General features: G+C 43.1%; 1 protein-coding gene across 1 annotated transcript in view; it reads right to left on the reverse strand.

The window, feature by feature from the left end:
- The window catches only part of LOC310745351 (collagen alpha-6(VI) chain-like), a 73,056-nt gene that overhangs the window by 39,412 nt on the left and 9,166 nt on the right, over positions 1-24,478 (reverse strand). The window contains exons 3-10 of the mRNA XM_083577542.1: positions 20,421-20,515; positions 18,228-18,857; positions 13,249-13,854; positions 11,607-12,170; positions 10,102-10,659; positions 7,709-8,284; positions 5,185-5,748; positions 108-457 (exon numbers count right to left, since the gene is read on the reverse strand). Of these exons, the coding sequence (XP_083433668.1) occupies positions 108-457; positions 5,185-5,748; positions 7,709-8,284; positions 10,102-10,659; positions 11,607-12,170; positions 13,249-13,854; positions 18,228-18,857; positions 20,421-20,487 (3,915 nt within the window). The 5' untranslated portion in view covers positions 20,488-20,515. The remainder of the gene's footprint in view (positions 1-107; positions 458-5,184; positions 5,749-7,708; positions 8,285-10,101; positions 10,660-11,606; positions 12,171-13,248; positions 13,855-18,227; positions 18,858-20,420; positions 20,516-24,478) is intronic.

Below are 24,478 nucleotides of genomic sequence, written 5' to 3' on the forward strand. Positions count from 1 at the left end.
GTGATGGAGATTCGGATTATTCCGAAGGGTTAGCTGGCAAGTATGCAATAAAAAAAACTGCTTACGCAGCATTTAAGTACCATCTGTTGAGCATGAGAATAACTTACCTGGCTTCGCATGTGATTACCAGATACACTTTCAAATACATTCCAAAGGCTGTCTAGGAATTCGACATTGAGATATGATGGGCCGTTCAGCCTAACTTTCCGGAGATCCTCTAGGATTTTTTCATGGTCAACTTGGAGTGTCCGCAGAAAAGGTGTGTCTGTATTTTCTATTAGATTTGCCACACTGAACTGTGTTTTTGTTCCTTTGTTGCAACTCACAGCCCCATAAGATGTAAAGTCTTTTAAAATATCAGGGAGATAAGTCTCCAAAAGATGCTGCTCATTGAAAATATGGTCTCCTGCTTTCTGAGATGAGATATCGAATCCAATAACGACATCCATAAAACATACTGTTTTAGGGAAACACAAAGATTAAAAAAAAAACACAAATTAATTTTAAAAGTAAACCCTGGAAGAAGATAGATACAGAAAGAGCAGTGCAGAACTGTATTCTAACAAACTTGAACCATTTACCGTATTTTTTGCTCTATAAGACTCACTTTTTCCCTCCTAAAAAGTAAGGGGAAATGTGTGTTGTGTCTTATGGAGCGAATGCAGGCTGCACAGCTATCCCAGAAGCCAGAACAGCAAGAGGGATTGCTGCTTTCACTGCACAGTGATCCCTCTTGCTGTTCTGGCTTCTGAGATTCAGAATTTTTTCCCCTTGTTTTCCTCCTCCAAAAACTAGGTGCGTCTTGTGGTCTGGTGCGTCTTATAGGGCGAAAAATACGGTATCCTTTGAGATTGGTTACTTCTAGGCATCTCAGGTGATATCTAGATAAATATCTGCCTTAAGATTTTTTGATCAGTCTTTAACATCAGTTAAAGCAGTTTCAGCCCTGTTTTTGAGTTTGTTTAAAATCTAAAACAGCTTATCTCGTATTCCTTTGTAAGTTTTTTTAAACCTTTTTGTAAAGGCAATACTAGAGTTTTCACAGCCTAGTCCGCAACTCCTTATTACTACTGCTTGGCTTTCTTTAAATAGCGCTATGCCTAAAACTTGTCATTGAGGTTTTCATACCTTTTTTGTAAACTCAGGGAAGCGTTTCAGCCCTGTTCTTGAGTTTGTTTAAAATCATTTAAGGTTCGTGATTTCTCTATTTCCTTCTGAAGAAACCGAATAGTTCAGTGAAACAAGGTTTGTAGCCGGCATCCCGTTATGGCTTTGTTCAATTCTAGGTTAATTTTTTCCTTAAACGTTTTGATTTTTGTTATTTAGTTTAATTCTATAGTCGATTACTTCTCGTTTCAAGGATTTCAACGGCATGTCATTTGTTTTGTGTAATTTCTTGGTTCTGCGACTGTCTTTTTTTCCTACTGGTTAAGATTTTTTACTGGCCAAGGAAGAAGTGGATTTATCCATATAGAGGCAAACTTGGAAATTTAATGGATGGATACATTTACTTGGGTTTGCTTGGTTTAAGGGAAGGGCAACCAAAGTTTGAACTGTCAAAGTTCTCAAGGAAATATGGCCTGCCTTCCCCTGACATTATGGGCTGGTTTTTATGAAGACGCCTGCTGGAAAGTACCTTGAGCTGGATGGTTGTCCTTGAAATTCCTATTTTAAAATTGCCAACAGATTATAAATGACAAGAGGAAATATTTGAATTGGAAATGAAAGAGGACTCTGACTGGTGGAATCTTGGACCAATTGGACTGACCAGATATGAAGTAGTAGGAAAACATCTAATGAAAGTGAACTATTAGGTTTTCATACACACAGAAGGAAGGAAAAGAATTTATTTTAGAAATAATAATTATTGATTTATCATGGATTGATAATTTGTTGAGTAATCTCACTTGTAGATACAGTGGTACAGTACCTTGGGTTAAGTACTTAATTCGTTCCGGAGGTCCATTCTTAACCTGAAACTGTTCTTAACCTGAAGCACCACTTTAGCTAATTGGGCCTCCTGCTGCCGCCACGCTGCCGGAGCATGATTTCTGTTCTCATCCTGAAGCAAAGTTCTTAACCCGAGGTACTATTTCTGGGTTAGTAGTGTCTGTAACCTGAAGCGTATGTAACCCGAAGCATATGTAACCCGAGGTACCACTGTATTGTACAGTGGTACCTCGGGTTAAGTACTTAATTCGTTCCGGAGGTCTGTAGTTAACCTGAAACTGTTCTTAACCTGAAGCACCACTTTAGCTAATGGGGCCTCCTGCTGCCGCCGTGCCACCAGAGCACGATTTGTGTTCTCATCCTGAAGCAAAGTTCTTAACCTGAAGCACTATTTCTGGGTTAGTGGAGTCTAACCTAAAGCATATGTAACCTGAAGCGTATGTAACTCGAGGTACCACTGTAAATGTTAATATATTGTACGTGCAGGAATTGGCAAGTGAATACGTGATGGCTGAGGATAATGAATTAAAAACACAAAAAAAGGAATATAAGGTTAATTGCAAGGAATGGGATGTGAATTAGAAATAACTAGGAAACTAATGCAGCAACAGGAGGAAACTATGGACACATCAACAATGGAGTGTGGGAAACCAATTTTTGGAAAAATTGTATTAAATGTGCTTTAATTTGTGGTTGATTTGGGGAAAAAATGGAAAATCAATGAAAGCGGTTTGGCCACAAAAAATAAATAAAAATAAAATTCCACTGGCCAACCATACATACATTGAAATGGACTATATAATATGATGCTTAGCAAATTTCAGCAACAGAAAAAAGCGATACTTTGAGCTGATGTACATTTGCAGCAGAATCATGTGGTGCAGCTTTTTCCCCCTGGAGCATAACACTGCACAGTGCAAGGGGAGGTACTCTTCCTGGACTATACCTGCAGCTAATCACCCTCACATAAAAATGATTAATGGAGAAGCGTATGTTGGAACCCTTCTAGTTTATGTGTTAATCTTCAATATGCAGGGTGTGGGATAACCAGCCTCATATAATCAACATGCTCAAGTCTAGTTAATGCATGAAGGGGTTAATACCATAAATTAAACTGTCCTCCTTGGCTTAGCTATACCCACTTCCAGTCACTTTGGGAGAAACTAGGTAATCAAGCCTTTGTTCTTCCCCAGTCTACCTGAGAAGCACAATATATGAAGAGGTTTGATCTGGTTGCTCTGCATGGCGCTCACAAGCCACTTGAGTTCCTATACCAATAATTTAGCCACTTTGTAACTAAGCCAAGTTTTACTGCCTGTGCAAGTTTCTGAAACACGTGAATTTGGCTTTGGAGAGTTTGTAAGTAAACTATTTCTTAAAACTTACTTTTCCAGAACGCGGCAGCTAGACTGGTGGCTGGGAGGTCTTGAAAGACCTACATTGGCTCCCAGTACGTTTCCGAGCACAATTCCAAGTGTTGGTGCTGACCTTTAAAGCCCTAAACGGCCTTGGCCAGGTATACCTGAAGGAACGTCTCTACCCCTGAGGTCCAGCCCCGAGGGCCTTCTGGCGGTTCCCTCACTGCGAGAAGCAGAGGGTCTTCTCAGCAGTGGCGCCCTCCGTGTGGAACGCCCTCCCATCAGATGTCAAAGAGATAAACAACTACCAGACTTTTAGAAGACATCTGAAGGCAGCCCTGTTTAGGGAAGCTTTTAATGTTTGATGTATTACAGTATTTTAATATTTTTTTTGGAAGCCTCCCAGAGTGGCTGGGGAAGCCCAACCAGATGGGTGGGGTATAAATAATAAATTATTATTATTATTATTATTATTATTATTATTATTATTATTATTTTGGGAGAAGAGGGAAACCTTGGAAAGAAACTTTTTAAGGGGACATTCTGCAACTCACTTTAGAGGGCAGACATATTTTAAAGGTCTAACAGCCTATATCTTTTCTCTTACCAAAGCCAACACAGGGAAGGTGTTGGGTTGCTTGTTTTTAAATGGAACATTCACATGTGAAGAAGAGTTTGGATTTGATATCCCGCTTTATCACTACCCGAAGGAGTCTCAAAGCGGCTAACATTCTCCTTTCCCTTCCTCCCCCACAACAAACACTCTGTGAGGTGAGTGGGGCTGAGAGACTTCAGAGAAGTGTGACTGGCCCAAGGTCACCCAGCAGCTGCATGTGGAGGAGCGGGGAATTGAACCCAGTTTCACCAGATTACGAGTCTACTGCTCTTAACCACTACACCACACCAGCATTTTGGAGCAGTACATTCAAGGAAAGGTGCCTGATATCTCACTCTGGTGCATGTATAGTAGATGTCCTCTTAGAATATTCAAAATGCTAGAAGTGGAAGGGACTCAAAAGCTCACACTTCCAATATTTTGAATATTCCTTATATAAAATTATTATTTGAATAATAAAATTCAACACATATCTGACGTAAAGTTCCACCTCTAATATCAAATATTTTTAGAATGTCAATTAATTTTCACATTAGCGTTCTTACTTAGCAGAAGAACATTATAGAGGGGGAAAGAAGTGGATCAAGGTCCTTCTTAGCAGGCAAAGCTAGTCCCATTATTTTGTAGATTATCACCAATGGGCTTCAAGTGCCAAGAATGAAGTAATGAAGGGCCCTCAAGTGTGACAGTAAATAAGGACAAAATAAAAACAAAAAGTGGTTTTCTAAGGAGAAGGGAACAAACTCTTGGGGAAATTAATTTACACATGCACAATTCCTTTTTATATTGCATTAGCCATGTGCAATGCTATTTTTCTAGAAAAAGAGGTGCCGGAACTCACTATGAACACTTTCTTTGCTCTCTTATACAGTGGTACCTTGGGTTAAGTACTTAATTCGTTCTGGAGGTCTGTACTTAACCTGAAACTGTTCTTAACCTGAAGCACTACTTTAGCTAATGGGGCCTCCTGTTGCCGCTGAACCACTGGAGCATGAATTCTGTTCTCAACCTGAAGCAAAGTTCTTAACCTGAGGTACTATTTCTGGGTTAGCGGAGTCTGTAACCTGAAGCGTATGTAACCTGAAGCGTATGTAACCTGAGGTACCACTGTAACGGCAATGGTGCCCACCTAAGAGGGACCGGAACTGTGTTCCGGTGAGTTCCGGCTGAAAAAAGTCCTGGCCCTTTATGGAAATATAAATCTATTTTTACATAAATAATGAAAGGAGATCTAAAATGTTGTTTTTGAATGGAGCTTACTTGCTTCACTTTTATCTTGACACACTTCTTTAGTTACGCGAGTTAGAATACTTGGCAGATCTGTGAAATTCGCCACAGAGTATATCCTGTCAGAGTCATCAGTTATCTCCATGAGTTTTGTCCGGTCAACCTCTCCCACTCCAATTGCGTGAATCTCGACACCATCGGCAGCCAGGGCTCTTGCACTGTCAGCAACAGGGTCATCGGAGACTCCATCTGTGATTAGCAGCAATTTGGGCACGACGTGTCTAGGTATTCTGCGTCTTGTGGAGTTGAAGAAGGCCTTCACTCCTTTGAGAGCCTCTCCAATGAATGTATTACCACCATCCATCATTGTAACGTTAATAATTTTTTCTTGAAGTTCTGGTTTGTTCTGATAAGCGCCCAGACCAAATTCTTCTTCATATCGGTCAGCAAATTGGGCCATACCAACTCGCACGTTGTCATTATAATCAATTAAATCAAGCAGGTTTTTCAGGAAGACCTTCATCATCTCGAAGTCTTCTGGGGGTATACTTCCGGAACCATCAATCAGGAAAACAAGATCAGCTTGGATCTCACATTCTGTAAGGGGGGAAACAATGTAAACCAAGATTTTTGTATTAGTACTGCAAAAAAAGGTGAAAATAACAGTCACATGGAATAACTTATTCCATGAAGGTTATCAACTCCAGTCCACCAAGAGCTGTCTATTAAAAAAAGATGTCAGTAGCCACAGTAAGACTTTAAAACCGTACGGTACAACTGCCTTGTCTTGGTTTATGTGAATCCCTTAGGAGTCTTTGGGATAAATGTGCTTTAAATGCATGGGGTATACAAAGTCTTAGAGTGGTGGATTCTATGTTAGTTTTCTTGGCATCTTCTATGTGCAGAAGGTTTATTATGATTATGATTATTAATAACATGGGATTCCACACCTGTATTCTGCAGCATCACAGTCCAAACCTGCTCTCCCTCTCCTTGCTTCCTATCTGGGTACACAGATATAAGGATAATGCTTGTTCAGCCCCCCCAAAAGGGTTGGGGGTTTAGAATGAATCGTTCCACCTTCTGCTGTATACTGAAAACCAAACTGAATGTTATTTTCCTCCCTCCCTCCCTCATTTAAGGAACAACAACAGAACCAACCATGACAAGTTTCTAGCCCAAATAGAAAAAGTGAAGGTAAGGGGAGGGGGACTGTAGTGGTTATAGGGGTTGCTCGTGCGTAAGTTACCGCCACTCTAGGCTAGGTTGCCTGGTTAAACTTTTTCTGTCTGGACAGCCCTTCACTTTGTGGCTGTTTCAGTCGCTAGCAGAATCCGTCAGTGGGCGTTTCTTGAACCTCTTCCAGCAAAGAAGTTCTTTGACGCCAAGTCGCCGCCTACTCTCCCTGCGCGGCAGTCTTCTGCACAGGGTGGGTGTGGGCAGCGGAGGATACGTGCTCTCCTCGCTGGTCTCCGGCAAGGAGTCCTGGAGCCCCCTCTCCGCTTCCCCCATCTGCCCTCCTTTATGCCTGGTGTTACGCTGATTTCCTTCCCCAGCCGATGAGCTGCCTCTCTCCCTGCTGGGCCCTTCTCCAGCATTGCTTTGGAGCCTTGCCTCTTCCTCTAGCTCCGATGGCAGTTCCCTGACAGGGACCCTTAAACTTTGAAACCTCTGCTGTTTTCCAGCTGAAAACTTGACACATCTCTGAGCTGCTCTTTCAACCTGCATCAAGAAGATGCAGGTAACCTCCATACAATATCTCATTTGGTGGTCTTCTGTGAGCTTTCTGAGGCAAACCGGCAGACAAAAATAGATCTCTATTGCATTTCAATGGGTCTTGATGAAGATGGTACAGGAAGGCTAGTGGGGAATTTTTTCCTAGTTTGGTAAAAGAGGTGTTCTATGGTTTTACTTTGCATGCATTCAGATGAGTGCTGTGCTCAGACGTTTTTTCATTATTCTGTGATGGGGTTGCATTTCCTGGGCTTCAAAGAAATCCACAGATTTAGAATTCGCACACGCGCGCGCACACACACAGACATCATGTACAGTCCTTCTATCAAAGTTGACTGGGAGTAAAGGTGAGAAAAAGAATATTCAGCATGAAATCTAATGTAGGAAAGTCATGTTTCCTAAAAGTTATTTTAACAGAGTAGAACAGGGCATGACTAAACAGTTGAGGTCCTGATGACAAAAGCTCAAGGCTCATGAGCTGCCCTGAAATCTACAGATCATGGTCAGTGTGTACATTTAAAATAATAATAATAATAATAATAATAATAATAATAATAATGGCTAAAGGAAGGACTAAAATATAATGTAATTACAAATGGGTGAAATGAAATTATGACAAGTCCATTATCTTATAACTGACACAGCAACCTTTTGAAAGAAAATGGGCAACTGGGGAATTGCCATGGAAAACTTTTCCATTTCCCAAATGTCTCTGGAAACACCAACTTTAACCACGCTACATATATGTGGATAGGCTGTTTCACCCCTACTACTGAAAAGCAACAACACGTAAGCACAACAAAAGAGTAAGTCTGCACCTTACCTGGCCTTGAATTGTTGCATAGATTATCTGATAATTTCTTGGATATGTTTTGCAGTCCTTCGAATGTGTCCACAAAATACTGGTTTTCTTCTGATCCAGCCATAGTCAAAAGTTCATCAAGTTTGGCTTCTTTTATCCCAATGGCCAAGATAGTAATTTTATCATCCCGGAGTTTTTTAGACACTTCATCAAGTCTTTCTCTATCGTGGGATTCACCATCGGTTATGACCATAAGAATTTGGGAAACGCCCCTGTGTTTCCGGCTGCCCCTTGCCTTAGTGAAAAGAGGTTTTGAATGTTCAAGAGCCTCAGCTGTGTATGTATTGCCCCCTAAATGTGTGTCACTCCTGATAGCATCAATGACTTCTGATTGTGTACTGTGGTCATCGAGATCAAACAGAATGTGTGGATCATCTGAATATTTGAGAGCTCCGAACTGAACAAGCTCCTTGCCAACATTAGATTTATTCACAATGCCAATCATGAAGTTCTTCATGAGATCATAGTTGTAAGGACCAATGCTGCCAGAACTATCGATTACAAATACTATATCCAAACGCTCTAGCCTTTTGCACTCTGGAAAGCAAATGAGAAAAGATACCATCAATATTCATTAGTCATATTCAAACACCTTGATACTCTTAGAAATGCAAGTTGATTGCACATGGCAAAGTAAAGAATGCAATATTTCTCATTACTGCAATTATGAATGCGTTCATCGCGATGGTGCCAATGTTATATTCTATATTTACCCAGAGTGCATGAAGTATGCAACATTGTGAGGTAATTTGGATGTGTGTGCAAGCAGGTGGGTCACCTGAGATGAAAAGATGCGCTTGCCAAATCCACCCAGCGAATTTGTGGCAACAAAAAGTCACAATAGGAGCTTCCCAATTTGTAGCACAGTTAGCAACATTGCACTCCAATATCTGCAACTTTAGAAAATTGCTGTGTACATAATAATTCTATCTTTATCCATAAAATATCTGTATTTCTTTACAGACCCATTATAGAGAAGATTCAAGACCCCTATTTAAGAACCATTGAAGTGGTACATGATAGCATTAAGTCTATTTGTAAACCTATCATTTCAGTGTAGTAAATGATGCATGGAGGATCCTGGTATGACAAGTGAATAAACACAATGCAGTTAGAAATGCATTATAGCTGAATCGGTGAAAGCTCAACACAGACATTTTGCGGGATTTGGGCCACTTTCCTGTATCAAACAGCCTCAGCAGTAAAAGTGAAATACAAGCAATCTACTTTACAAAGTTATGGTCTGGATGAAAAGGGTAAATTGAGGTTGCGTGTCATCCAGGACATTAAAAAAGACAGCATAAGGCAAAACAACTGAAGGTGGGAAAATACTGAAAGAGGCACACCTCTCTAGCAAAAAAGAAAAGAAAAAAAGGTAAAGGACTCCTGGATGGTTAAGTCCAGTCAAAAGCAGCTATGGGGCTGTGGTGCTCATCTCACTTTCAGGCCGAGGGAGCTGGTGTTTGTCCACAGACAGCTTTCCGGGTCATGTGGCAAGCAGGACTAAACCACTTCTGGCACAACGGAACACCGTGATGGAAACCAGAGCGCATGGAAACGCTGGTACCTATTTATCTACTTGTGCTAGCGTGCTTTCGAACTGCTAGGTTGGCAGAAACTGGGACAGACCAACGGGAGCTCACCTCATTGCAGGGATTCGAACTGCTGACCTTCTGATCTGTCAGCCTAAGAGGCTCAGTGGTTTAGACCACAGCACCACTCACATCCCCTACCTCTCTAGAAGAACTGCCACAGAAATATATGATGGGGGCATAAAGGTAAAGGTAAAGGGACCCCTGACCATTAGGTCCAGTCATGACCGACTCTGGGGTTGTGGAGCTCATCTTGCTTTATTGGCCAAGGGAGCCGGCGTACAGCTTCCAGGTCATGTGGCCAGCATGACTACGCCACTTCTGGCTAACCAGAGCAGCACACGGAAACACCGTTTACCTTCCCGCCAGAGTGGTACCTATTTATCTACTTGCACTTTGACATGCTTTCGAACTGCTAGGTTGGCAGGAGCAGGGACTGAGCAACGGGAGCTCACCCCGTCACAGGGATTCGAACCGCCGACCTTCTGATCGGCAAGTCCTAGGCTCTGTGGTTTAACCCACAGCGCCACCCACGTCCCCCGATGGGGGTATAATGAAATGTAATTTGACTTATATGCCCTAAAACTGAGTTTTAGATTATCTTTCTACTGGAAGATAGCATTTGAAGCACTGCCATCTTGCTGCTGCAGAACTCTCTCTCTCTCTCTCTCTCTCTCTCTCTCTCTCTCTCTCTCTCTCACACACACACACACACACACACACTGTGCATATGTACCCAAGAGCAATAGAAACAGTACTTACCCTCTTCAGGGTTGCACACACCAAACCTGAGCTCATTCTGTACCTTATTCAAAACATCAAAGTTCTCCACGTAAAACACCCTCTCAGGTTTCCCACTGATCTCTTCAAGCTGAGTTTTATTGGCATTAAAAACGCCAACTGAGTAGATTGTGATGCCTTTATCTCTCAGGGCTGTGGCTGGAGTTTTCACCTCATCTTGTGCTTCCCCATCAGTGATCAGGATGAGAACTTTGTGGACGCCAGGTCGTGCCCCTTTGGCAGCCTCAAAATACTTGGAAATAAATGCCAGTGCTTCTCCAGTGAGTGTGTTGGCTCCGATAAGAGACATACTCCCAATAGCATCAATGATATCGTTCTTTGTCAAGTACCTATTGAGGGGGAACTTTTCTTCGGCTGTGCCACTGAACTGCACAGCACCAACGCACATTTGTTCTGGGCCAATGTTAGATTTTTTCACAAACTCTGCCATGAAGTTCTGCATTTTTCCAAAGTCCTCAGAGCTTATGCTACCAGAGCTGTCCACTAGGAACATGACATCAACCTTCCTCACCTCACAGGCTGTGGAAGGAAAAGCAAGGATTGCTCAGGTTAAGAGAAATACATTTGAATTAGGTCAAATTCAGCGGAAAAGAAACATGTTAAAGCAGGGCAGATCGAGGACATTTTGTTGCTTGAGGTGGAGCAGGAAATTGCACCCCCTTTTCCCAAATTGAGTTTATTTTTAAAATTTATTTTACAAATAATAGTAAACTGCTTCACAGCATGCAGTCACGGAAGCAGCCTACAAGTTGCATACCCTGTAGTGTTCCAACCAGAAAATAGGTTCTGGAAGCAATAATTGTTCATGAAAATATTGATGCAAGGACTTGGGTTTGCTTGACAGCATTGACTCGAAAACTACAACTAATCCAGAATGGCAACATGGGAATGGGCCTTTTCTGTAGTGGCTCCCTGTTCTTGCAGAATGCAGCAGCTAGACTGGTGACTGGGGGTGGCCACCGAGACCATATAACACCAGTCCTGAAAGACCTACATTGGTTCCCAGTACGTTTCTGAGCACAATGCAAAGTGTTGTGCTGACCTTTAAAACCCTAAACAGCCTTGGCCCAGTATACCTGAAGGAGCATCTCCACCCCCATCATTCATCCCGGACACTGAGGTCTAGCTCCAAGGGCCTTCTGGTGGTTTCCTCACTGCGAGAAGTGAGGTTAAAGGGAACCAGGCAGAGGGCCTTCTCAGTGGTGGCGTCTTGTGGAACTCCCTCCTGTCAGATGTCAAGGAAATAAACAACTATCTGACTTTTAGAAGACATCTGAAGGCAGCCCTGTTTAGGGACGTTTTTAATGTTTGATGTTTTATTGTATTTTTAATACTCTGTTGGGAGCTGCCCAGAGTGGCTGAGGAAACCCAGCCAGATGGGTGGGGTATAAATAAAAAAATATTATTTTATTATTATTATTATTATTCTTTTTATGGAAAGAATTACCAAGGGAATTTCTCTTTACCCTTTTCATTGCATATGTCCCGAACAACAACATTTTTTATTTTTTCCAAGGCTTCAAACTGTTGCACAAAGTAAACCCTTGACGCTGAGCCCGCAATATCAAGCAACTGTTCTTTGATGGCGTCTTTCACTCCAATGGCGTAAATGTTGACATTTGCCTTTCTCAGCAGCTGAGCAGCTACCTTTACGTCATCACGTGCTTTCCCATCCGTCAGCACAATGAGATAGCAGGGAACATTGCCGCGACACTGTTGTCTTGCGTCCTTAAACAATGGCCGTGTGAAATTTATAGCTGCTCCTGTATTAGTTTCTGGTAGTGCTCTATGTCTGATACGATTCATTTCTTTTTCTAAACTGATGCGGGTGGTGTGCTGACCAAGTCTAATTGGTAAGATAGTATTTTCTGAATACTGAACAACTCCAAATCGAACATTATCAGGTCCTATAGTAAACAGCTTAATAGCTTCCATCAGAAAAGTCCTCATCGTCTCGAAGTCATCAACATGAATGCTTGACGAATCATCAAGGAGAAAATAAATATCAGCCCTTTCTGTCTCCATACATCCTACAAGAATATAGAGAGATTTTATGTCAGTAGAGGTCAATTCAACACAGTCTGGGTGGGGACCTGCAGCCCTCCAGTGTTGCTGGACTCCAAGTCCCATAAGCCTCAGTCAACATGGTGAGTGGACAAGGATGATGGGAGTTGTAGTTTGGCAATATTCAGAGAGCCACAAGTTCCGCATCCTCACGTTGGACCCGAAAGATAAGCATTGGACTTGCATGATAGTATTCAAAGCTATGTAGGCAGAGGGCCAAATGCAGACAGAATTTGTGGTACCAAAAATATGGTAGGCAGAATGTTAAAAAAAATGAAGGCAGAATATATATATATATATATATATATTAAAAAAGGAGAAAGGAGAAAACATTTATACAGGTTAGTTTTTCACAGTTCAGTGGTATTTTCAGAGTCTTGCCAGAGTGGTGCATGCTCTAGTTATCTCCCGCTTGGACTACTGCAATGCGCTCTACGTGGGGCTACCTTTGAAGGTGACCCGGAAACTGCAATTAATCCAGAATGCGGCAGCTAGACTGGTGACTGGGAGTGGCCGCCGGGACCACATAACAGCGGTCCTGAGAGATCTGCATTGGCTCCCAGTACGTTTCCGAGCACAATTCAAAGTGTTGGTGTTGACCTTTAATGCCCTAAACGGCCTCGGTCCTGTATACCTGAAGGAGCGCCTCCACCCCCATCGTTCAGCCCGGACACTGAGATCCAGCACCGAGGGCCTTCTGGCAGTTCCCTCATTGCGAGAAGTGAGGTAACAGGGAACCAGACAGAGGGCCTTCTCAGTAGTGGCATCCACCCTGTGGAACACCCTCTCTTCAGATGTCAAAGAGATAAACAACTACCTGACATTCAGGAGACATCTTAAGGCATCCCTGTTCAGGGAAGTTTTTAATGTGTGACATTTTAGTGTATTTTTGGTCTCTGTGGAAGCCGCCCAAGAGTGGCTGGGGAAACCCAGCCAGATGGGCGGGGTACAAATAATAAATTATTATTATTATATTATATTTGAAACCTCAAAACAAAGAGCTGAAAGACCGAAGCTAGGACCAGATTGCGTCAATGTCTTTACCTGATTTGAGCTGTTTTTCCATTTCAGGTTGGACATAGAGTCTGTCTTGTATTTGGTTGAAGAGTTTCTTGTGAAACGTCTTGTCCTGTCTGGGCAGGTCGGAAAATTCTGTCAGTTTGATAATATTCGGTTCTGACGGATATGACACAATCTGAGTCAACTGAGCGGCGTCTGCTCTTTCAACGCCGATGGCAAAGACAGTCACACCAGCCCTGCTAATGAGAGAAGCTGCCCCTCTTATATCATCATCTGAGGGCCTGTGGGTGATAATGGTGGCTACCTTCTCTACACTCCTTCTCCTGTCGGCAAAAACACGTTTTGTGGTCATATTAATGGCAGCACCCAAATGAGATTTCCCTTCTTTAGGGGAAAAGCTCCTAATTTTCTGAAGAATGTCCGTTTTCTTCGTTTCGTCTCTCAGAGAAGTTAATACTTTGGCCTCCGTGCTGTACGTCACGATGCCCATCCTTATGCACGCTTCCTTCACGTCGAGAGAGTTTACTGTGTTCTGCAAGAACTCTCTGATATGTTCAGCATTCGCCTGTGAAACACCCTCATCCACAATAAATACGACGTCTGCAACTGAGTCCTCATGGCACGTCAGAGCTGGGGGGGGGGATAGCACAGCGTTAGTAACATAGCTGTCAACTTACAGATTTGAAAATAAGGGACCAGCAGCCTCGAAAATAAGGGGTCAGCAGCCAAAATAACGGATTTTCCAGGCACAGGTATGCTAAAACTTCTGAGCCCCTCCAAGCCAATGGCAGAAAGCCCAGCCAGCAGCCAAACGAAGCCTCAAGCAGTGGTTCCCACAGCGCAGCAACCCGGCAAAGGGGATGCAGCAAGGAAAACCACCGTCACCTCTCCGCTGGGAAGCGCTGAGCAAAGGCGAGTCCCCAGGCAATGCGGCCGATTTGATCGGCACAAGGCATGCAAGCTCCACCCCCCCAGTCATTCTTAGACTCCTTATTGGGTGAGCAATGCAGCCAAGCAACACAGTTGGAGCCTCCCTCCTCCCTGGGGCAGGGAGGGAGGGAGAAGAGCTGCTTCCTTTGAAACCCAGGAAATTTAAGGGACATCATCAATAAGGGACACGCGCTGGGATAAGGGAGTTTCCCGCCAAATAAGGGACAGTTGACAGCTATGGTTAGTAATCCACCTCCCCACTGCACAGTTTGTTTGCTAAAGTTTCTTAACTGCACAAAGAATACTCTGCAGTCCTAGGCATTCACCGTCTCCTGAACTGCTTTGGGAATGTGCTTAGCAAAGCCATTCCTGCCATTAGGGGGGAGAGACTTGCTGAACCCCCCCTCCCTCCACCAGGAAGAGAATCAAGTTGCTCTCTCTTGGAAGGATAGGGGTCAGCAAGATATCAGAAAATGGGTAGCCAGCCCCACTGGTACCATCTCCAGGGGGTCCTGGGGACCCGGGGACCCACAATTTTTTTGCTGTGGGTGTCCAGCCTCTGCCCCCTTCCTGCCTCTGCCCCCACCTCTGCTAGCATTCTGATGGCAACAAACAGTTGCAGATTGTTTTTCAAGCTAATAGGATAATTGCGAATCTGCTTTTCACCATATGCCTGAAAGGTTCAAATCCCCCGAGCTACCTTTCAGATTTCTTATCCGGGAGACCAGTTCCATTCTCCTAAGAAAGAGCCAGGTGAGTTGTGCAGTGTCTCTTTAAGAGACAAACATTAAGGGAAGTGTGAGAGGATTGACAGGAAAATGCTTTCACTGTTGGATGCAAAGCCTGAGAGAGGGGACAGAGAGGGGGTTAGACATGCTGTGCTGGCAAGAAGTCTCGCCGATTCAGGCCAAGACAATCAGCAATCAGGACATTATTCTCCCAAGCTTTTTTCCTGCTCTTCTTATAAGTCAGAGATTTCTGCCCTGCAGCTTTGAATAAATAGTTGGTGCATTTCCACCTGGGGTGATATCCAACTAAATTTCAAGAGCAGACCCATCGAAATTAATGGACCTAACTTAGCTATGCTCATTTATTGAAATGGAACTAAAGTGGTACCTTAGTTCTCAAACGCTGAAAACCCAGAAATAAGTGTTTTGGTTTTTGAACACTTCTTGGAAGCTGAACATCCGATGCAGCTGTCAGCTATTGTTTCCGGGGCGCCTGCACCAATCAGAAGCTGTGCCTTGGTTTTTGAACATTTTGGAAGTCAAACGGACTTCCGGAATGAATTAAGTTTAGCACTTTTGTTTTTTTTTCTATTTATTTTGTGTTTTGCTTTTTTGGTTCAATTGTTTTTGTGACTGTGTGGAACCCAGTTCAGCTACTGATTGATTGATTGATTGTGTGACTGCGAAAATGGATTAAAGCCCCCCAGACTGTGCTATAAAATAAATAAGACAGTATTGTAGATAATAATTTTTTTAAAAAAAATCTTATCTTCACTGATGATAGTCATTGTTTGGATGGGGGGGCTTTAATCCATTTTCGCAGTCACACAATCAATCAATCAATCAATCAGTAGCTGAACTGGGTTCCACACAGTTTTCATTTTATGGATCAAAAGTCTCGTTAGATAGTAAAATTCATGTTAAATTGCTGTTTTAGGGGTTGTTTTTAAAAGTCTGGAACAGATTAATTTTTTTGCCTTGCGCAGGGGCCATGCTAATCTTCTCTGTATCGTTCCTATTTTAGTATATGTGCTGCCGAAGCGAGCCAGGAACTAATCTCAGCTGCGGAAAAAACATGTTCCCCTCTTTATTTTCTACTCAGGAATTTAACCTCAGTTATTTACAATTTTTGTTTAACCCGCAAGAAAGAAGGGCTTTTTTGCTGGCTAGGTTCAATTCTAATCCTTCTAACCTCCTTTGGGGTAGGTTTGCGGGTATAGCAGAAGGAGATAGGATCTGCCCATGCAATGCCCACCTGGTGGAAACTCTAGCTCACATGGCCCTTAAATGTAAAATGTATGATGATCTCCGCGAACAATTTTTAGACCATCTATGTATTCCATAAAGAAGGCTGATCACCGAAGAATTGATGCTTTTGAATTATGGTGCTGGAGGAGACTCTTGAGAGTCCCATGGACTGCAAGAAGATCAAACCTCTCCATTCTTAAGGAAATCAGCCCTGAGTGCTCACTGGAAGGACAGATCCTGAAGCTGAGGCTCCAATACTTTGGCAACCTCATGAGAAGAGAAGACTCCCTGGAAAAGACCCTGATGTTGGGAAAGATGGAGGGCACTAGGAGAAGGGGATGACAGAGGACAAGATGGTTGGACAGTGTTCTCGAAGCTACCAGCATGAGTTTGACCAAACTGCAGGAGGCAGTGGAAGACAGGAGTGCCTGGCGTGCTCTGGTCCATGGGGTAACGAAGAGTCAGACACGACTAAACAACAACAACAACAAAATGTATTCCAACATGGAAACCAGAGACAGAGGTTATACGCTTCTTATTACAGGGGAGAGACCAGGAGCAAACCAAGACAGTAGCTAAGTTTCTCTATTTGATTTTTTGTCGCCAAAGTATGCTACAGGATCCTGCCCTTGCTGGAGACCCACAGAGATGAAATAGATTGCTCGCCTCTTTTTCCCTCTGGCAAATGAATGTATTGTCCCTCGTCCCCTCACACTGCCGCCCCAGCGTCATTTTTTAAAATACTAACATGACACATTAGATATATACGTGAAGTTAATGTATCGTCTAGGAAACATTCACATCATACATTGCAAGCACTATGACACCACTTTCAACAGTCCTAGTTCCCCCGCCTCCAAGAATTCTGGGAACTGTGGTTTGTTAAGGCTCAAAGCGTCGTTAGGTGATGCTTATTCTTCATCACAGAGCTACAATTCCTGCAGTGATTTAACAACCGATCCTTCATCCCAGCGAAGGCTGGGACTTTTAACTTTGTGAGGAGAACAGGGGTCGCCCAACCACTCTCAGCACCCTTAGCAAACTACCGCTCCCAGAATTCTTTGGGGGGGAGCCATGGCAATGTAAAGTGGTATCATAGCGCTCCCAAAGTTTGGTGCAAATGCGGTCCAAGTTTGGGATTTTCTGAATTTTGTTCAAAATGTATAAATTGCTGCTTGAATGGCATTTGAAGGATAAAGAGGTAAAGTCGGTTATGATTCATTGGGCTAAAGATTTTGGGTATAATATACAGCTGAGTGATTGGATAAAATTATGGAAAGAAGGTTTAAAATTTACCGCATGCAATGCCTTAAAAGAAAATGTGATGAAAATGATGCATAGATGGTATATTACACCTGTCAAATTAGCTAAAATGTATAAAGTTAGTAATAAATGCTGGAAATGTAAAGAAAAAGAAGGAACATTTTATCACATGTGGTGGGAATGTAAAAAGGTGAAAAACTTCTGGGAGATGATATATAATGAGATGAAAAAATGTTGAAATAGACATTTATAAAGAAACCAGAAGCATTCGTATTGGGCATTGTAGGAAGTGATATAAATAGAAAGGAAAGTAAGCTGTTTTTATACGCAACAACAGCAGCAAGAATGTTATTGGCCCAAAAATGGAAGCAAGAAGAATTACCGACGAAAGAAGAATGGAGGATGAAATTAATGGACTATGCAGAACTGGACAAACTAACAGGAAGGATTCGAAATCAGCGGGACCAGAAATTTACAGAAGACTGGAGTAAATTTACAGATTATTTGAAAAGTATTTGTGATGACCGGACTACGTTTGTAGGTTTGCAAGAAGTTTTGTGACGAGTATTATTGGAATTATTGCAAAAATGGATAAAGGGGAGGAGGATTAGTTATGATAATTAAAGGTAATAAGAATTTAAGAAATGATTATGAAGTGGTTAAAACGGTGGATCAGCAGAGGTGCTGAGGGAAGTCCAAAAAAAGATTGTATAAATGATGAAGATTTGTGGTATGTATTATAATTTATATGTTAAAATTAATAAAAATTATTATGAGGAAGTTTGGGATTTTCTGACCCATGTTTCTGAAATTCTGCTGCCTTGTTTTCTTTACCTTCTGGAGATACAGGACCAACGGTTCCTGTGACACTTTCTGTCACACTTGGAGGTGGAGGCGTTGGCGTGGCCGTGAAAATCTCCATTTGTGCTGCCTTTCCAATAACTTCAGACATGTTTTGAGAAAACGCTAGGAGATCCCTTGGTGTACCAAATTTATAGTGGAATGGAGGAGTAGCTATTGACTGCAGCGCTTGAGGCAACGCCTCCTGGATTCCTAACGCTATTATTTTTATTCCATCCCGCCTCAATCGGCTTGCCGCTTCTTCCACGGGATCATCCGACGTCGCTGAAGTTGTGACCACCACAATCTGGTTCCTGTCTTTCCTCGGGCTTCTGAAAAACGTCTCGTGGACCCTTCGTATGGCATTCCCAGTCCTTAAAGGTCCACCTTTGAACGAAACCTTTTTGAGTTGGTTCAGCATGGGGTTCTTTGCTTTATAGTCGTCCAGCTGGAATTCAACCTTCACTTCATCGCTGTATTGCACGAGAGCAATTCGATACCTGTTTGGGCCAATTGGCAGACTGTTGATGATTCTGTTAACGAAGGATTTCACAGATGGAAAAGCCCTTCTCCCAAGGGCATCAGAGCTGTCGATCAAAAGGACAATATCTGCAGATTCAGAGGCTGAGAAAGCAGAAAATAAAAACTTAGTCCATAAGCTTATCAGGGCTTTACACAGACAATAAACATACCTTCCAACAAATTGAAGGTAAAAAAACGGGACTCCATCTTCCAGGACCCCATCTTCTCATTTTTTCTTTCTTGTGAGAGGACGGCGACCATTTAGGGTGCCGTGATCTCTCATGATTCCCCTCCCCAAAGTGTTTTGAGGGGACATAGTGCCCCAAAACATGCCTTTTGGGGCACCATGCAAGATCGTGGCCCCCAAAGTGCTTTTCTTGTGGGAAATCACAGCATGAAATTGCGCGAGATCACGGTGCCCAAAATGGCCGCCATTTTTTTCTCTTGTGAGAAAAAATAGGATGTCCTGGTTTTTCTGGGACAGTTGCAGGGCATGAATAAATAAAAAGAAGTGGAACCCGAATATGTAAAAATTATACAGTTTATCATGAATTCTCTTTTATTTGTTAATATTCTCTGATGTCAGAAATATACCAATATATCTATTGCTCTTGTGAACTTGTATTCTCCATTTATTGTACTTTGTATTTACACTGAAATTGCTTTAGTCTTACTTGTAAATTGCTCTAGAGAAATGCTTGAAGGGCAGTGTAAAAATACCTTGAAGAATTAAGTGCATCAAATGTTATAACATGCGCCCCATTTCCCTGCGGTCACACTTTGTCCTCCTAATTTACACAACACACAAACAAAACTGGCTTGCTGTTGTCTGCCCCTGAATCCTTGTCTCATTAAAAATAATTTAATATTAAGGATAATAATGATAATGCCAACTATACATATGCAGTTTTCTAAAGTTTCACATGTAGCTATCCCAGATCTGGCTCAATATATTTTGGCACCTGAGGCAAAAAAAAGAGGGGGGGGGTGCAGTGCCCAGGGAACAACAGACCCGACCATTTCCTCCCTATGAGTGCGAGGAAACCAGCATTCTCTCCTATTGTAGAGATGGTATTGAGGGAGGGCTGCCAAGGAGACAACAGATTCGGCCCTTGCTGCCAATGGTGGTGGCAACAGCGGATGATGCATTCCTTGGAGGCCAGATCTGCTGCTGCCCCTGCGAATCTTGCCGCCCGAGGCACCTCACCTTGCCACATGGGTGAGCCGGCCCTGAACTCTGTCTCTCCCCCCCCCCCCCGCTGCAAACCTACTACCAAATATCTATTTGAAAGGAGCTTATGATCTAAATTGCCACCAGACTGTAAGGACCACTGAGAATTTAATAAAATTTATATAATTTTCTAAATTTCCATTTATATAATTTTCAAAATATCCATTTAGACAACCTTAAATCAGTGACTTCCCTTCTTTTTCCGTGGTTCATTTTGCATACCATACATCCCTGCATATTTTGCATTAACGAAACCATTCAATAATCCATTGTTACATCCATCAAAACTTATTTACACCGTTGAATTTATCTCAATGCTACCAGCGTCTTTAAATAGACACAATTGAAAATTGTGAAAATTCTGTTTATTTAGAACCACTGATCTTAACACAAAATATGACATGCTACATTTTTTTAAAAGGATACTGAATTACCAGGTCTCTGTGCTGTAGACGTCTGTGCTCCGAGAGTAACCAGAAGAAAAATTTGAAACATCTTCATTCTGTGCACAAATGAGCCTGGAAAAAATCTGGAGGTGGGGAAGACATCATAATCACATTCATTTCATTATTTCATTTCATTTCATTTCACTGATACCAATTTTTCCTCCAAGGAGTTCTAGGTGGTGTACGATACGATACAATACGATACGATAATCTTTATTGTCATTGTCCCATACAGAACAATGAAACTGAAAATCTACATCAGACATTCAGAAACCAACAAGCCTGCTATCCCAGCTATCCCAGCCTGTTTAGCCCCCTAAAAACTCTGATACCCCATAATTAAATACAATATACTCCCATATAGACTACCTTACACTGCATTTAAAACCAAAATCATATTTGGGTAGAAACTGTTTCTGAGGCAGCTAGTCCTAGTCTTTATAACCCTGTACCTTCTTCCGGAAGGCAGAAGCTGAAAGAGATCATTTCCGGGGTGCGCACTATCCTGCACTATCTCTGCAGCTTTCTTATGGCACCTGGAAGCATAGATTTGATCCAAGGTGGGAAGAGTGCACCCAATTATTCTCTCCGCAGTCTTTACAACCCTGGACAACATTGTTTTTCCCCTGACCGTGCAGCTCCCAAACCACACACACAGACCTTAAGTTAATGCACTCTCAACACTACAATGGTAAAATGCCATCAACAGGTCCTTTGAGAGATTATTTTTCCGAAGGATTCTCAGAAAATATAATCTCTGCTGTGCTCTCTTCATCAGGTCTTTGCTGTTTTCTCCCCAGGTTAGGTCATCTCTCAACTCCATTCCCAGAAATCAAAACACCGAGACCTGTTCCACACACTTCCCCTCAATAATAAGTGGCTGAATATTTAATTTACATTTCCTAAAATCCACAATAATCTCTTTTGTTTTCTTTAATGTAAGGAGTAAGTTATTCATGGTTCTCCTCCTCCTCATTGCATCCTCACAACTCTGCAAAGGTGGTTAGGCAGAGAGGCTGTGACCAGCCCGAGGTCACCCAGTGTCAGGGACTAGCTAGATGAGGAGAAGTAGGGGACAGTGCCTGACAAAGAGGGTGAAAGGTCAAGGGTAAAGGGTGAAGGGTGAAAGGTCAAGGGTGAAGGGTGAAAGGTCGAGGGTGAAGGGTGAAAGGTCGAGGGTGAAGGGTCAAGAGTCAAAGGGTCAAAGGGTCAAGGGTGAAAGGTCAAGGGATATGGGTGAAGGGTGAAAGGTCAAGGGTGAAGGGACTGGCTAGATGAGGAGAAGTAGGGGACAGTGCCTGACAAAGAGGGTGAAAGGTCAAGGGTGAAGGGTCAAGGGTGAAAGGTCGAGGGTGAAGGGTGAAAGGTCGAGGGTGAAGGGTGAAAGGTCGAGGGTGAAGGGTGAAAGGTCGAGGGTGAAGGGTCAAGAGTCAAAGGGTCAAAGGGTCAAGGGTGAAAGGTCAAGGGATATGGGTGAAGGGTGAAAGGTCAAGGGTGAAGGGACTGGCTAGATGAGGAGAAGTAGGGGACAGTGCCTGACAAAGAGGGTGAAAGGTCAAGGGTGAAGGGTGAAGGGTTAAGGGTGAAGGGTGAAAGGTCAAGGGTGAAGGGTGAAAGGTCGAGGGTGAAGGGTGAAAGGTCGAGGGTGAAAGGTGAAAGGTCAAGGGTGAAGGGTGAAGGGTGAAAGGTCAATGGTGAAGGGTGAAGGGTGAAAGGTCAAGGGTAAAGCCTGAGGTCACCCAGTGTCAGGGACTGGCTAGATGAGGAGAAGTAGGGGACAGTGCCTGACAAAGAGGCTTTCAGGGCGAGTGCAGAAGAAGATAGTATGGATCCTGGTTTGTGGTGATGGGAAACAGGACAAGGGCGAAGGGCGAAGGGCGAAGGGCGAAGGGCGAAGGGTGAAAGGTCAAGGGTCAAGGGTGAAGGGTCAAGGGTGAAAGGTCAAGGGTCAAGGGTCAAGGGCCTCTTCAGTCCAGTCCCTGACCAGAAGAAGAAGAAGAAAAGAGCTGGGGAACATTGGAGGGTGAGGAACAGGAGAAAGCCAGCAGGTGCAGCAGCCCTGAACAGAGGCAGGAGTAATCCCCATGAAAGAAGAGTGGCAAGAAAAATGGATGAGCTATGCAGAACTGGCTAAATTGATATACAAACTGCGGGACAAGGACAACTGTGGCTTTAAGGAAAAATGGGAACTTTTTACAAATTTTCTAAAAAGACAACAAAATGGACTGGACTCCTTGGCAGGTTTTGAAGAAACATACACAAATTTATTGGTTGATAACATGACAGATAGACAACGTGATGATATGTATAATTTTCTAACATGAAGAGAATAATATGTGCAGAGAAATCAGAGAGAGGAGCTGAGGAAAATCCTGGTGGGGGGGAGGGAGGGATGGGAGGAGGGAAGGGGGGAAATAATGTATGTGATTATATGGTTTGATAATTTGTGATGTTGAAATATATACGAACAGAGGCAGGAGTGAGATGTGATAGAGACAGTACCAGAGCCAGTCCCCTAAAACCAGGCATTTCATCCACGTCACAGAGCAGAAAACCAGACAGAGACAGAAAGGGTCCCTTGGCAGCCACCGTAGGCAGCAGGAAGGGTCTGACACATACAAAATGAGTTGGTGTGGGAAGGAGCGGGCACACTACGCAACACCTCAAGCCTTGTGGGAGTACACTTTATGGATCTCTGTGTGTTTCTGTTTGATGCTAATAAATGAACCGATTCAGAAACTCACCGTGTGCCTGGTTTCTCTCAGCTGTTCGCCTGTCAGCTACCTCATAACAACCAGGGAGTTTTGTGGCAGAGCGGGGATTCGAACCTTGATCTCCCAGGTCGAAGTCCAACACTATAACCATTACACCGCACGCTGGCTGAATGGTACCACTCTTATGCATTAAAAGACAATTTGTTCTCCTGCCTTAGAAAACCAGTTGACTCCAGCTCACTGCCCCGGGTCGCATCCGGCTGTCAACTCAAACACCTTCAACGCAAAAGAGGGCACATACCTGGGTCTCCCTCTGAAGATAGATAGATACAGTGGTACCTTGGGTTAAGTACTTAATTCGTTCCAGAGGTCCGTTCTTAACCTGAAACTGTTCTTAACCTGAAGACCACTTTAGTTAATGGGGCCTCCTGCTGCTGCCGCCGCACGATTTCTGTTCTCATCCTGAAGCAAAGTTCTTAACCCGAGGTACTATTTCTGGGTTAGCGGAGTCTGTAACCTGAAGCGTACGTAACCAGAGGTACCACTGTAATTTATTACGGTCGGAGACCAGCTTATAAAACACACTTGGGAGTGCAATTCCAGAAGGAAAACAAACATTTAAAACAATGTACAACAATAAATTTAAAATTTATAAATGCGATAAGCGTATAGACACTTAAAACTTTAAGATAAGCTACCGCAGAGAGATGACCCAGAGTCACCCATGGAACCGAGTTTGGGGATTTTCTTAACAAACTAGTTTGAGTCAGGGAATGGTCTGTGCCTACAGATCTGTACACAGAATCTGGCAACCACCTGGGTCATCTTATGATCTTTGCCTAACAGGAAAAGGTCCAATTTTTGCTTTTCCAGGAGGTCAGCAAGCCTCACCAGCAGGGGACCAATAGTCTCTCTACGTGCCTCTTCATAAAAGGGACATCTAAAGAACAAGTGCTCTGGGCTTCCTACATCCCCCAATGAACAACAGCAAAGTCTCTGAGCATATGGGACTTTTTTTAAAGGATCCTTCCAGGTCTGGTCTCCCTCTGAAATGAGGATGGTGTGCTTTTAGTATCCTACCCCCTCTTCAACTGGATGAGCTCCCTTGAGCCACACAAAAAAACTTATGAGAACTCCAGAACTAAAAATATACACATCCAAGCATGCGAGCCAGTTCCCATTAATGTGACTCAGGCGTCGTAACTGAGATCCAAAGAGCCACTTTAGGAAGTCTAAGGGTGTGAGCTTGACCAGTGGGATTTTTTTAAAATGTCTCCTTCGAACATTAGTCCTCCATGCATATCAGAAGCTGTTTCTGAAGCTCCTCTCTGA

This window comes from Podarcis filfolensis (genome assembly GCF_964270895.1).
Source record: "Podarcis filfolensis genome assembly, chromosome: 12".
Classification (NCBI taxonomy): Eukaryota; Metazoa; Chordata; class Lepidosauria; order Squamata; family Lacertidae; genus Podarcis; species Podarcis filfolensis.